Source organism: Trichogramma pretiosum, unplaced genomic scaffold (genome assembly GCF_000599845.2).
Source record: "Trichogramma pretiosum strain Unisexual culture from Peru unplaced genomic scaffold, Tpre_2.0 scaffold13, whole genome shotgun sequence".
NCBI lineage: Eukaryota > Metazoa > Arthropoda > Insecta > Hymenoptera > Trichogrammatidae > Trichogramma > Trichogramma pretiosum.
Genome location: NW_019641606.1, coordinates 2,210,615 through 2,223,573, shown reverse-complemented (window position 1 = coordinate 2,223,573; position 12,959 = coordinate 2,210,615). Strand labels below are relative to the sequence as shown.

At 40.1% G+C, this 12,959-nt stretch overlaps 2 protein-coding genes across 3 annotated transcripts in view; one reads left to right on the top strand and one right to left on the bottom strand.

Moving 5' to 3' along the window:
- Positions 1-12,959, top strand: part of LOC106652084 (E3 ubiquitin-protein ligase MYCBP2) — a 157,251-nt gene that overhangs the window by 78,036 nt on the left and 66,256 nt on the right. The window lies entirely within an intron of this gene.
- Positions 5,939-7,704, bottom strand: LOC106652082 (lipase member H-A-like). Its single transcript, XM_014370826.2, has 7 exons — positions 7,277-7,704; positions 7,045-7,148; positions 6,652-6,959; positions 6,529-6,585; positions 6,202-6,468; positions 6,098-6,141; positions 5,939-6,025 (listed from the first exon to the last, which is right to left on the bottom strand). The coding sequence occupies exons 1-7, from the start codon at positions 7,625-7,627 to the stop codon at positions 5,993-5,995; spliced, it is 1,164 nt and encodes a 387-aa protein (XP_014226312.1). The 5' UTR covers positions 7,628-7,704; the 3' UTR covers positions 5,939-5,992.

The window sequence follows — 12,959 nt, the reverse complement described above, 5'->3', positions numbered from 1 at the left end:
AAATAAGAGCGTAATACGTGTAATTGCAGTAAATACTCTTCGGTATAAATTTTAAAAGTAAACATATAAGCATGAGCTCGACTCGTCGACCACAACAATCAAATTCGCGGCGTTATGTGCCGAAGCTCGAGCTACGATTCGCTTCGCATGCGAAAATTTCCCCGCTCGATCTATATTCAAGCTCTAATTAACAATTATTTTCCGCGAAGATTCGTATAATATATTTCAATCTCTGCGCGTAATAGTAATGATATACGCGCTACGTAAATCCTATTACTGCATTGGATTCGGTACGAACGAAGAAACGAGCTTCAAAATTGCGGAATAAAATTGTTCGACTAATTTTATGGCCAGTCAAGGATTTCTTTGGAAAATTTCCGAGGGAAAAAATGACACGTTATAATAAAAAAAAATGAACTGAAAAAACGTACATAACAGGCGGAATATGTGGTGGAGGATTTTTTTTCGACCGACTTCACGTACGCCACGCGAATTATCCTTAGCGTTGGGGCCGTGGTGGTGGTGGTGGTGGTGAAGCTTAATCGGGCAACTATTTTTACGATTCCCCCGTGAGCGCTTTGGAAATTTTCCCGCAGCGCATATAGGTATGTGTGTGTGTGTATGCGTCTAACTCGTTTCGCTGCGGCTCAGTACATACACGAATTTGTACGGTATATATAACATCGTGCCCCGAACATATATAGACCGTCGCCGATTAAACTTGGCCTTAGGTACAATAAAAATTGTTCAATTTTCTCAGTTATTTCATCGAACAATACGTTCGATCCGACGTAATAGTAATGAATTTTCTTTTATTATCGGTTACTATAAAAAATAATATCGTACAGTTTTGTCTGATCAAATGTTAATGCATTAATTATTGAACGATTCTATAGTTTTAACAGTAGATTCCACTCAAAACTGAAAAATATACAGAAGCTATCGAGCTCAAATACTCAGCTATTCGTCTTTCGTTTCGATCTCGTTCCACTGCGTCTCTTTTGGTCCTTTTATATGTAGGCGATCGTCTCGGCGGCGGTCTCACACGTATTCCGCACGAAGGAATGATAAATCGTTGTCTTCCTCTTATACTCACCCTCTCTCTTTCTCTCTTTCTCCCACCTCTCGTTGCGGTCGATCGAACTTCCTTTAATGTCGTAAAGTTGGCTTTTCTCCTCGCGGGATCGAAGATCGTCGTGGACAAGCTCCTCCGGAGGGTGGGGCAAGCAGGGGGGGGTTACGCCGTCGCGCTTGAAGTTCCATTTTTGCGCGGCGGATAACAACTACCGCGCGGTAGCCCCCCGACGGGTATTGATTTATCAACTACAGGCAATTAATCGAGCATCTCTTGCGTCGGTTCTTTATGACTTTTGCTTGCGAACGCGCGCGCGCGCGCACAATCCCCGGGCTGGGATTTCATAAGCGGGATGATTAGTGTTCCCGCGCTCGCGTCGATCGGGAGCGAACGATCGACTTTATGCTATTTTGCTCTCTTCTCGTCTTTTTTTTTGTAGTATATAGTTATTATCCGCAGAGCTTTTTGATAAACCTTTATCGGAAATTTGCGCTGAAATCCATCATATTGCGCGCTTGCTGCATAAAACAAAAGTTTCGCTCGCGCGATCGCTCCGAGATTATAAATAAATATAATATGCGTGTGTGCTCTCGCGCTCGCGTTCTCTACGCTTATATCAACGCGCAAATCGTTGAAAATTTATTTACGCGGTTTATGTATATATTCGTGGAAAATGTTACTCTCCGCGTTGGCGAGAAAAGCTCGCAACGAGTCTCAGCGCGCGAGCGAAAGCCATAAACTTGAAATCGAATTACGAGCGAGAGAGTCGCGTACGGGGTCACCAACGGAGCGTTTGTGAAATATATATAACGGAGCTGCGCTTTTTGGGAAAAGCCTCGGCTGTAGCTGTCGACGCGCGCGAACGATGCATCCGTCGATCTAATTGCCTCGCTGCGCCGCAATAGGGAGATATCTACGAAATGAGGGAAAAGCCTCTGCAGTCTGCATCGCCGCCAATGGTGATTGCGCGGCTGTACCGCCACGCGTCACACATCGTTTGAAAAGCCTCTCTCTCTCTCTCTCTCTCTCTCTGCGTACGCATGGAGATGTATTATGCGCATATACACATACGTCTGGACGATCCAGAGCGTGACCTCAAAATTAACATGCAAATTTGTCGAATAATTATTCTAACTGACTGCGTCTCCCGCGGGACAATCTATACGCGTGCATATACGTATACCATAATACGAGCTACGGTGGAGATTTTCCTGATTTATCGTTTGAGTAGTATATGCCGGTGCGTGTGTCCGTTTTTTTTTTCATATTTTTCAGTCGCAAGCTCGATAGAGAGAGAGAGAGAGAGAGAGAGAGAGAAAGAGAGGACGTTGTGGAGCAATCGCAGAAATATAACGTAGGTGAAAGTGAACTTTGGTCGCAATGATCAACGACGGCTTTCGGTATGGTATATGGTGGAGCGCGTGGAGTCTTGCCCCTCTCGTACTGCATAGTGGTTAAATTAGTGACAACAGCTGGGCTGCCATTCGGATTTCTCGAACAAGCGGAGGACGAGAAACGATGATAAATTAGAGGGTAATAGTGCCGTGAGGTTAAAGCGCTCGTGATATTGACAAGTTGTTAACTCGACGCGCGTGCAAACAACTCCGGGATATATTCGCCCACAAATAAGTAGAATAAATAAGTGGTATAGTCAGACAACCGTTCACATATGTAGAGATGTCGTTCAGAGAGATTTTTTCGAACTTGAACATTTTTTTTAATGCGTTTCGTATAACCTGTCAGTGTGTCGTCGTCTGTAAATTTCTTCCATGCTCATTGTTAATTTTGCGTCGTTAACATTTTACGCGGTAGCTCGTAAATTTATTCGAATTTCAGCTCGGCGACGCGCGGCCTTTTCCGAAATTTCTGCGCTTCGAGTTCATTGTTTTGGAAATAGGACGATGTGGCACGCGCGCACGCGTTCGTGTCTCTTATTTAAAACAGAAAGATTAATTGCATGAGCGGCTCTCTCTCTCTTTCTCTCATTACATCGAGAATAAGTCGAGCGCAATGATAGCATAAGGAGATTAATTGTTTTGGTGTTTAACTTTTTCATTTGGCTATTTTTCTCTTTCTCTCTCTCTTTGGAGCTCTGCTCAGGCTGCTTTTGCCATTACCACTGCTGCTGCTGCTGCTGCTGCGCATGGAATAGCTTCATCTCCCTACAGTACAAACTGTTTCTAGAGCAACTTTTGCAATTTTCTCTATCCTCAATCACCCTTGTGCTTTGGGCCTTGCTTCCAGCATCTTTCTTCCTCTCTCTCTCTCTCTCTCTCTCGCTCTTTCCCTTCTGTCTCGCGTTGTTATGAGACATTTTTTGCGCTTTACCTCTTTTTTTTTCGCTCTTCTCTGTCTCCGACTGTTTCCGAGGTCTCCGGCGGTCCCGAGAGAAAGACTCAGTGAAATGACAAATGGCAATGGTCTAGTTTGATTTTTTCTTAAGGAAAATCTCCTCGGACAGTTTTTTCCCTCCTTTTAACACCCGAAATTTTACCTTCGAATTTGCATCGTTGTTTGCGTGCAAAAAAAAAATATTCCTACCGAACACTCTCGAGTACCTAAAATAAGATTGCTTATCATTCCGTGCGTAAAGTGAATTCTCGAGGTCAAAGACGAGCGTTTTACCCTCAAAACATATTTTTTTAGTCGAGAAAAACGATTTCTACAAGCAAGAGTGCTATTTTTCTTCTTGAATTAATAATCCAGCTCGAGCTCATTCATTTTGACGGTAAGCTAGAGGAATATTAATCTTTAATTCAATAAGGGTAACTTTGCATTTAGAAATACTTTATTCGTACCCGCGCGTGCTAATTTAATCAAGCGAACCGCGCTCGTCTTAATCATGGATCCGTGCGGACGCAAAATTCTTCACTTGCTCAATCTAACCGAGTCCATTTTATTTTCTTTATATACACATGTACAGAGCGTTCTCAGTATTTATACTACTCACACACACGCTGCAGGACTTTTCATTGTTTATGGCCATCGGTTGGTCCTGGCTATTCTTATACTCTACTAGACTCACGTTCTGACTTTTTCCCTCGTCCTCTCTCTCTCTCTCTCCTTTTTTTGCGCACATAAAAATAAAATAAAAAAGAAAGCGAAACGAAAGGAGAGAGAAAGAATAAGAAAGAAGAAGCCTCGACCCCGTTTCTTATGTCGAGCTACCTTTTCAGGCTCTATATTTTCCCGTGGCCAGGAGAGCTTTGATATAAGCGAATTGTATAAGGTGGGAAAAGAAAGCAAAAGGAAAGCAGCACGAGGGCAGCAGCAGCAGAAAAAAAGAAATAAAAACGGAGTTTGATCGTATTATTCTTACGAATGAGATGGCATTATCCTCTGCATAAATCCGCGACCGGAGTTGTTTTAGGTAATGTTTCACATGGTATGACTCTGAATATACTCTGTTTTCATTTTAATGGGGAGTTCATGTTGTAAAACTCATGTGCAGAGGAACATGCTTGAATTATAGAAGTATGTTTTTTTGTCGGGTTTTCCATATTTTATTTTTTACCACGAAGTTGTTCTGCTCTTTTCCCGAGGAAATCTTGAAATAATATTGTTCAAAATTTATTTTACAAACATCGACGGAAAAAATGACATCTTACAGGGGACACAATACCCGCAAAATCCTTCATCAAAGCGCGAAAAGCTTATTTCGTTCATTCACGCGAAAATCTGATCTTCCTACAGAAAGGGCAAATATGGAGAATGAGAAACCGGAGCGAATCCTCTTTTTTTTCACTCGACAAAAAATTCTCAATTCAATGCATTTCGAATGCCGTCACTTGCCTTTTTCTTCTTCCACGTCAACAAATCGCCAATGGCTACGCGCGCGCGCGCGACAAGAACATCGCAGAGAAAGAATTTTCATGCACATAGATGCGGGTCAGTATATAAGATGTATACACTTCCAAGCACACACACATACAATGGCATGCCTTCGCGCTCTTTTCTTTCGAAGGAATATCCAGACGAAAAATCCACTACTACTTGAACGAGAAACGTTGAATGCAAATAATCTATAGGTATATATTTGTGTGCGGGAGAAAATTGAGAAGAACATGTCCGACGTGGAAAATATTCGCGCGTAAGAAATAAACTATGACGTACGTAAAACGAAAAAAAAATCACAAGCCTTCGAATATTATAAGCATTGCTTGCGATTTATTTTTTGGTAGTATAAAATACTTAGTAACAAAGCCAACAATTTTGTCATGAGTTTTTCTGAAAAATTGAAAAATGGAAATTTTTAAGGTGGATCCACCCCCGTGATAGAAGCATGAAGAAAAAAATGAGTAGGATAATCGCATGGATGTTTGGGTCTCATGCCTGCACGAAATTTTCAATAAATAATTTATTAACTCAAAAACTCATTAGTTTTGACCACAAACTAAAACTCTATTTATTTTATGACGTGTATGACGGATTCGATTACTACGATACAATTAAAGGCCAAACAATAACGTTAATTGAATCATTAATTAACTGTTCAAATTTTTCTCTTGGTGAGTAAAATTACACAATTGAAATTGCAAAATTCGATGAACTATATAGATTGTCTTATAGTTCAAGTAAGTTATAAGAATATCGATTCTTATTGTCAAACTTTGCTAATTTCAGTCTAACGATAGGTTAGTATAAGGATAGTATTTTCTTTTCCTTCTTCTGCAGATATTATTGCACTTATTATATCGACACTTGGCTTCAGCCCAACAAAATTATTTCTGGGTTTTGAATTTTTTTACAATAAAAATTGTGCCAAAAACGCTTGGAGCATTCGAAAATTTTTTCGATGACCTTCGAAATTGAGATGTTTTTAATTTGTGAAATTTAATTTTAATCGGTATAAAACTAATTAGATTTGATATTTTTCCAAAAATGTTAATACTTTTAATTGCAAAGTCGATTTATTATTTACTTCCCCAGAGGAGGAGCGTCCATTAGTTGCTGCAAACGTAACAAAATCATTAGAGATACTTTTTAAATTAAAAAATCTTTCATAAATTTTAACAAACTCACTCCGAGCACTTGCATGATAGGTACTTGATCTTTGTCACTGAAACCTGTGAAAAAAAACCCAATCGTTGAAGAAAACTAGAAGCATCGTAAATTATAATACTCACCGCAATACGGCGATTCGGCCGCGGTGATCACGATGAAATTTCCTCGCTTGGTGCTTTTCGAAGCGTTGATACCCATTTCAGGACAATCGGAACAAAATTCACCGTTTTTTCTCTTTTTGAAAGCTATGATTGCATCTTCGTAAGAACCGTCCCACGGGTAACTAGCGAATTTGCAATTCCCTTTAATCGAATTAGTTATCGATTCTGCGAAATATATATGCGACAGCTTGTGACTGCAGCCCATCTGAATCAGCATGGGAGCTAGAACTGATTAATTTAATATTATTACAGGATTTTTTGATACTTAAATTATCTCTTGATACGTACATAGGTTTGCACAATTGGGCTGAATTACACCGCCGTTGACGTAAAAATCGACGTGACCTGTCAACGCACACAATAATATTTAAACCCACGATCTTGTATAAACATTTACAAAGTTAACAATACCTAAACTCTCTTTCAAGCCGAGCGAATTTATCCCTTTATTATCCTCTCCAGCCTGCGTATGAATGATATCAACGAAATTAGCATCGCCCTTATCGATCTTCCACTGCAGATTGGTCCGGGTGAAGCAAGGCTTGGCCGGATCCAGGCCGGTAATTCTATCAACCGTCCAAAAACGATCCTCCTTCAGTAGGTGCGCGGCCTGCGCGCTCACTTGAGCGCCCAAACTGTGCCCGATGAAGTATACCCCTCGCCAATTTGTCTTGTCGACCGTGCGCTCGTTAATTACTTTCTTTAGCGAATCTAAAAAGCTGCGCGCGCGAGAAAGAGAGACAAATTGAATCTCGCAAGTTTTCGACAAAATTAATAAACAATGCTGTATATATGTGCTCGTACTTGAATATGGCTGCAGACGCGACTTCTGTATTTCGCGCCGAGTTTACGTAGTTAATGTCGTTACTGCCAGCCTTCCAGTCGACGAGGAAGACGTTGCCATCGCCCTTTTACGGAAAATATTTAAATACATAATGAGGGGCTGTATTACTAAGTAAACTTTATAATTTTCTGCCTTTATAAATTTTTCACCGGATATAACGAACGATACAAAATTTTTATTTTTTAAGCTCACCAACTCCAGGAGTTTATATTTCAAATCCAAAATCCACTCGTCGTGACTCTTGCCCATGTAGCCGTGAACGACGATATACAGCTTTTTGGAAAAATCGAAACCAGTCCTGATCAGCAGCGGCCAATTTGGCTCCTTTACGCGCACTGCGCTCCTCTCTTTGACGGTTGACAAATAAAACGTCACCGGGCTTTTTTGCGGAGATCGCGAGCTCGTTAAGAGCAGCAGCGGCCCGACCAGCGGGATGCTTTTGAATTCGGGACAAGCGATGTCCTCGTTATCGGCGAGAACATGATAACCGGGACGCGGATTTGAAATAACGATAAAACAAACTATTAATGCAACTCCTCTCATCGCGAGACCGAGAGAGAGAGAGAGAGAGAGAGAGAGAGAGAGAGAGAGAGAGAGATTTCAGTCGATGCGCGAATGCGAGAAAACTGGATTGTACTCGCCGAGTATATCTAGCTTGCTTTTCAGGACGCGTGAAAATTGTTATCGGCGCAATTTTCCATCGGCGCGCAACGATAATACACATCGCGGTAATTTATCGATATAGAAAATAAGCTTCGCGGCGCACCTGCACCAACAACACTCGTCGCTATGTCGCGGCGCGCGTTTCATTTATTTTCGCTCGCGACGCGTATAACAATATTCACTTTGACTCGCAAAGTTGAATCTCGAACGAGCGCCCAATGGTTTAATTATTATGTATAATCTCGGGTAGCTACTACCGTCGCGCATTACCCCGATGCTCGCCCTAATCAAACCAGTTCCCTCTGGCTCTCCTGTACAGCAGCAGCAGCAGCGGTAGTGGTAGCGATTCGAGAATCAAAATCAAGCATATTTGCACAACTGTGAATCCTTTCCGCCGGGTCTATACATGTATATATTTTGTCTGTCTCTCTCTATCTTGCAGCTGTTTGTTTACGCTTAACGAATGTGCGGGTGACGAATCAAAGTTACAGCTACCGCCACCACCAACGCGTATATATATCTACACACACCATGGCTATGATGCCTTTCGGTCCTCGTCCCTCTTCTGTCCGTACCCGATGAAGCTTCTAATTGCTGCTGTGGGGCAGAAGAGCTTATAGCGCGTCACTTGCCAATTGTCTAAAGTTATACCTTTGTGTGTGCGGGGCAATGTTTAATTTATCGCGATAATAAATTTGTTCTCTTTCTTCTTTGTCAATTTTTTTTTTTTTCATTATCATTATGTTTGTCGTCACACTCGTGCGTCCGCGTGGAGAGGAGTGTGTATAGCTTTTGTGTGAGCAACGTTGATGATAATTTCGTTATTATTTCGATTATCATTTTAAATTGTATGAATAATTCATCCAGTGCAATGCTCAAACAGTGCAATGCGAAGAAAAAATAAAGCCGTAAATATAAACCGTTGACGGTGTATCGATTTTTGTGCGTTATTTTAGCAGCACCTCGTCGACGACGGCGACGACGACGAACGACGCGAGATATCATCGTGTATACATGTAAAGGAAACTCATTAGCCAACTCATTCAACGCGCGATTGTCGTCAGGCATAATGTACAGCGCATAATACACCTAAATACGCGCCGCGAGAGTGCTACTTCCTATGCTACCTAGACTTCGTCGCGCGTTAACAAGGCAAATTAGCGTGATTATGTTGTCAAAATCTAGTCATTCGGCGGCGGAGGGGCTCTTTCTTCTCTTTGCTTAAATGGAAAATACGGCCAAGGCTTTAGTTTGTATTAAGTACGCGCGTGTGTGTGTGTGCTTTGTGTTTCGAGCGACTCAAAAGCATACGTGATCCTCATGAATAACGCGGCAAGCACAGAAAGCTCGAGCGCACAAGGGCATTGTAACCCACGTACTTGCCTTGCACTCGCGATTTCGAGCTTCCTGCAGTATAGTGTGCGAGGGAGGCGCAAGCGTCGAGTCGATGGCCCGTTGTATTATTACGCGAATTATAAGCTCGAGCGAAGGAAGAGCCTGGAGGACCTGCGAGGAAATTAACGAAGGATGCGTTATTCAGGTGGCTAATTCATCGGTGCGAGGAACTCTGCGGGAGGAATTATTTTCACGAGAAAAATTTTTCTCGACCCGACGTGACTGGGATGCAAGAAACTTGAGATAATATTTTCCTACGTAACAAAGATTAATTATGATGAAATAATAATTGTTAATTGATACAAAATCAATATGAAAAAGAAAATCAGTGGTTTAACGTCTGCTGTCAGCGAACGAACGGCGTACTTGATTATTTCGACCAATCTTTTGAGAGATCGCTACTCTCGCAAAAACTACTTGAAAAACTTTTCTTATACGCGTAGAGAGAGAAAAAAATACATTCCGCAGCTTTAGTATTTGCCATATTACCTTATTAAAAAGTCTTGTTTGTTCTTAACATCTTCTTCTTTATACTGCCGCAAGATAAAAAACTTGAAATTGCATCAGTGAGTTTTAACCCCTCTGGCTTTTATCGTAAACTCAACAGTATATTATAGATATATAAGCGGAGAGGTGGGTTATAGCTGCTGATTCTCTCCACCGCCACCATACCGTGCAACAGCAATAGTGCGCCTGTGTTGTTCTCTCTCTCTCTCTCTCTCTCTCTCTCTCTCTTTGCCGCACGAGAACGTGGCTAAATAACGAATATTTATGTGTAAATGCCAAGTACTCGTGGTGGCGGTGCGCGTGATCCTTTTTTCGTGTAAGAAATGTTAGATACTCGTTTTTATACGCACGATTGCTGATGAAATATAAGAAGATGTTCGTAAATGTATGGTTTTTTCCAGAATTCACGCGGAGTATATTAGAATTTATGGACTAAGCCACGAATATCGAACAGTTTATGCGTTATTGGCGAAGTACTTCCTTAAATAGAATTTTCTCGCGGAATTCAATCTTTTTTCTACTTTCCACTTTATTTTTAAGTTTTCCGTTTTGTGGAAAATTGACTTTCAATATTAAATTGATATTTGATCTGAAAAAATATATTTTATCATTTCTTCGACTTGGCTTTTTACTTCCTCATAGAGGAAGTTATGTGATGGGCTCGAAAATGAGATTTACAATCAGACGTTGTAGGAAAATTTGTCTTACATATTTGAAAACTACATTGAATTACCTACAGATGTCTGTATGTATGTTGGTCTTCTCGGGCTTTAGGCTGGGATGTAAGTGTATAGTGACAGAGCATAGACACAGGATGCAATGTACTCTCAACACATTCTCTTTTTACTACTAGCTGAAATTGAAGATTTATGATTAATTTATCGATAACAAAGGTTTAGTTAGTTTAGATTAGTGGTCGTACATAATAATAGCATTATTTATAACGAAGTTCTTTGTCAATAAACTGGCAGTAGATTTTAATTACAATATTTTTGAAGAAATTTTAATTTGAAAAATTAATCAATTATTTATAACAATTTGAAATCTCTTTAAAATCTTTTCATTCTTGCATAAGCATTTTTAAAAAATATATAAAGTATATAATGCTTTGACAAGTAACATTCTGATCGACTATAAATATGTAAGACCGCGCCTTAAGGTAGGTGAAACTTCATGCGTGCGTGTGATTCACTCGTACTGTTTATAAGGCGCAGACTCTTGGATTTATTTCTAACCTTCACTCAAATTGTAGCACTTTTTTTAAATTACTTTTTTAGTTACAGTACTTGGTGCAACCAACGATTCTTTTTTAAACTAAAGTTGTTAAATTTTTCATGAATAATAAAATGACTTGGGTGCGAGACAAGAGGTATGATAGTTTTTTATGGAACCCAAGAGGGAAATTGTTATAATCGTCCTATGCAATGACATGCCATTACTAAGTAAACTTTTACTCCAGACGACTGTAGAAATTTCAAGTTTTCTACCTGCGAAGACTGACTGAATTAAATGAGCAACGATTATCTCGTAAGTGACAGTGAGATTTGGTGATTATTTTCAAAATTTCAAACAAGAATACTTTTATTCGTGAAAAACAAGTGTCACTGCGCGATAAGAAAACTCATTACTTGAAATTTATCCGCCGAGATCTTTTCTTTCAATAAATCAGCGTCTCGATGCAGTCATAACAAAGGCACATACTTCGAAGCCGAGAATCTGAGCAATCAAGTCTGATTTGTATTTGCATCAAGCCGAATACGCGTGGATTCCGCTGAAGTCTGGCACACAGTCCCGATGTGCGCGAGGAATTTTGCAATTGGAATATTGGGAATTTCTTACTTGCCCCCCCCCCCCTCCAAAGTTTGCCACACGTTTTGCCACACGCTATTTATAAACAAAAATCGATCAATTTTAAATTCGGAGCCAAAATATCAACGTGGAAAATTCAACAATACGAGAATAAATTGATGTGCCTCGGGTCGTTGAGTTACACAGCGTCAATCCCTTCGCCTGGTGCACGATCCACAGGGAATCACCTTGTAATTAACGCACAGCGAGCTCCACAGTGAAACACCCCGGCAACGTCTGTACATACGCGATCGGCCATACATGACGTTTATGGCAAGTGTAACGCAAGCCTAGCGATGTGTACACTGCTGCTTATGTGCGTAGTTTGTATAAACACCTGCTATTGTTCCACGCGATGTATTCAACCAATCTTGTGTCTTGTCACTTGGGACCGTTAAGGAGGAAATTGTTGCGCATCGCGCTTGGCTTGATCGAGACTACGGATACGGCAAAAAAAAAAAAAAAATTATATCGAACTTCCGTTGTCTGGAATTTTAATCAATGACGAATGTTAAAATCGTGCCAATTAAAGTCCTTTAATATTCTGGACTCTTTTTCTCGGCCGCAGTCGGTATATAATAGCCTAAATCGTTTTATCATTGTTTCTGGTGAATTAATGTTTCGGTTATCTAGGTAATACATTATTTCTAAGTTATTATTCCTTTGTATTTATGCGAGTCATTTATCAGTTTCAACGCGCGCACGCGACTTCTAATGCTTATTCATATAACCATTGAAATATACCGAAATAACCAAAAATTTATACACATCTCATAAATTCTAATTGCGCCAGGCATTCGTTGTCCATTATAAATGAAGGATGAGCCTCGACCGATCATAATTTGTAAAATCCAATAATTATTTCAAATAAATAAATTAGTTCGACGATATCGGCATAATTTGCACTACTTCAATAATTTTACGACCCAATTGGATAAAGAGGTGCCGGGAAATCTCTTCAATCACAATAAAATCAATGTATCAATCAAAAACACTTATCAAATATTCATTAGAAGTTAGTTTTAAAAAATTCGTCCTTTATAATTACTTTATAATTTGTCCAGTTGAAATTTCACTTAACCTCGCGGAAATTAGGTTACTGGAGAAAGATACAGAGGCGTTTAAGGTGAAATTAGCATAAGTTCGCGTGTTCTCAAGCCAGGCATCGCGCAACTTTTGTTCGCAGTTTAGACAAAGCTTTCACATAACTTTTTAGCGCTGATAGCATTATCGTGGCCACTAATCCGAAATTCTAATTGTTACACGATCAATTAGTTTCCTCTTTGTAACAACTTGAATACTTTATTCTAAAGCAAAATCCATAAGTTGTAGTTTATGGAACATTTCGAAAGAGTAAAACTGAAGAAGTCTCGCGATCGTAAAGAGTGAAAAATATCCAGCGTGGAAGAGACAATAAAAATCGAGCCAATAATAGATTGTTGTAAATGGCTATAGGTATCAA

Coding starts and splice junctions, on each gene's coding strand:
- LOC106652082 (XM_014370826.2), bottom strand. CDS start 7,627: ATGAGAGGAGTTGCATTAATAGTTTGTTTTATCGTTATTTCAAATCCG. Junction 7,149..7,276: donor AATATAAACTCCTGGAGTTG/GTGAGCTTAAAA, acceptor TTTCCGTAAAAG/GGCGATGGCAACGTCTTCCT. Junction 6,469..6,528: donor GCCCAATTGTGCAAACCTAT/GTACGTATCAAG, acceptor TAAATTAATCAG/TTCTAGCTCCCATGCTGATT.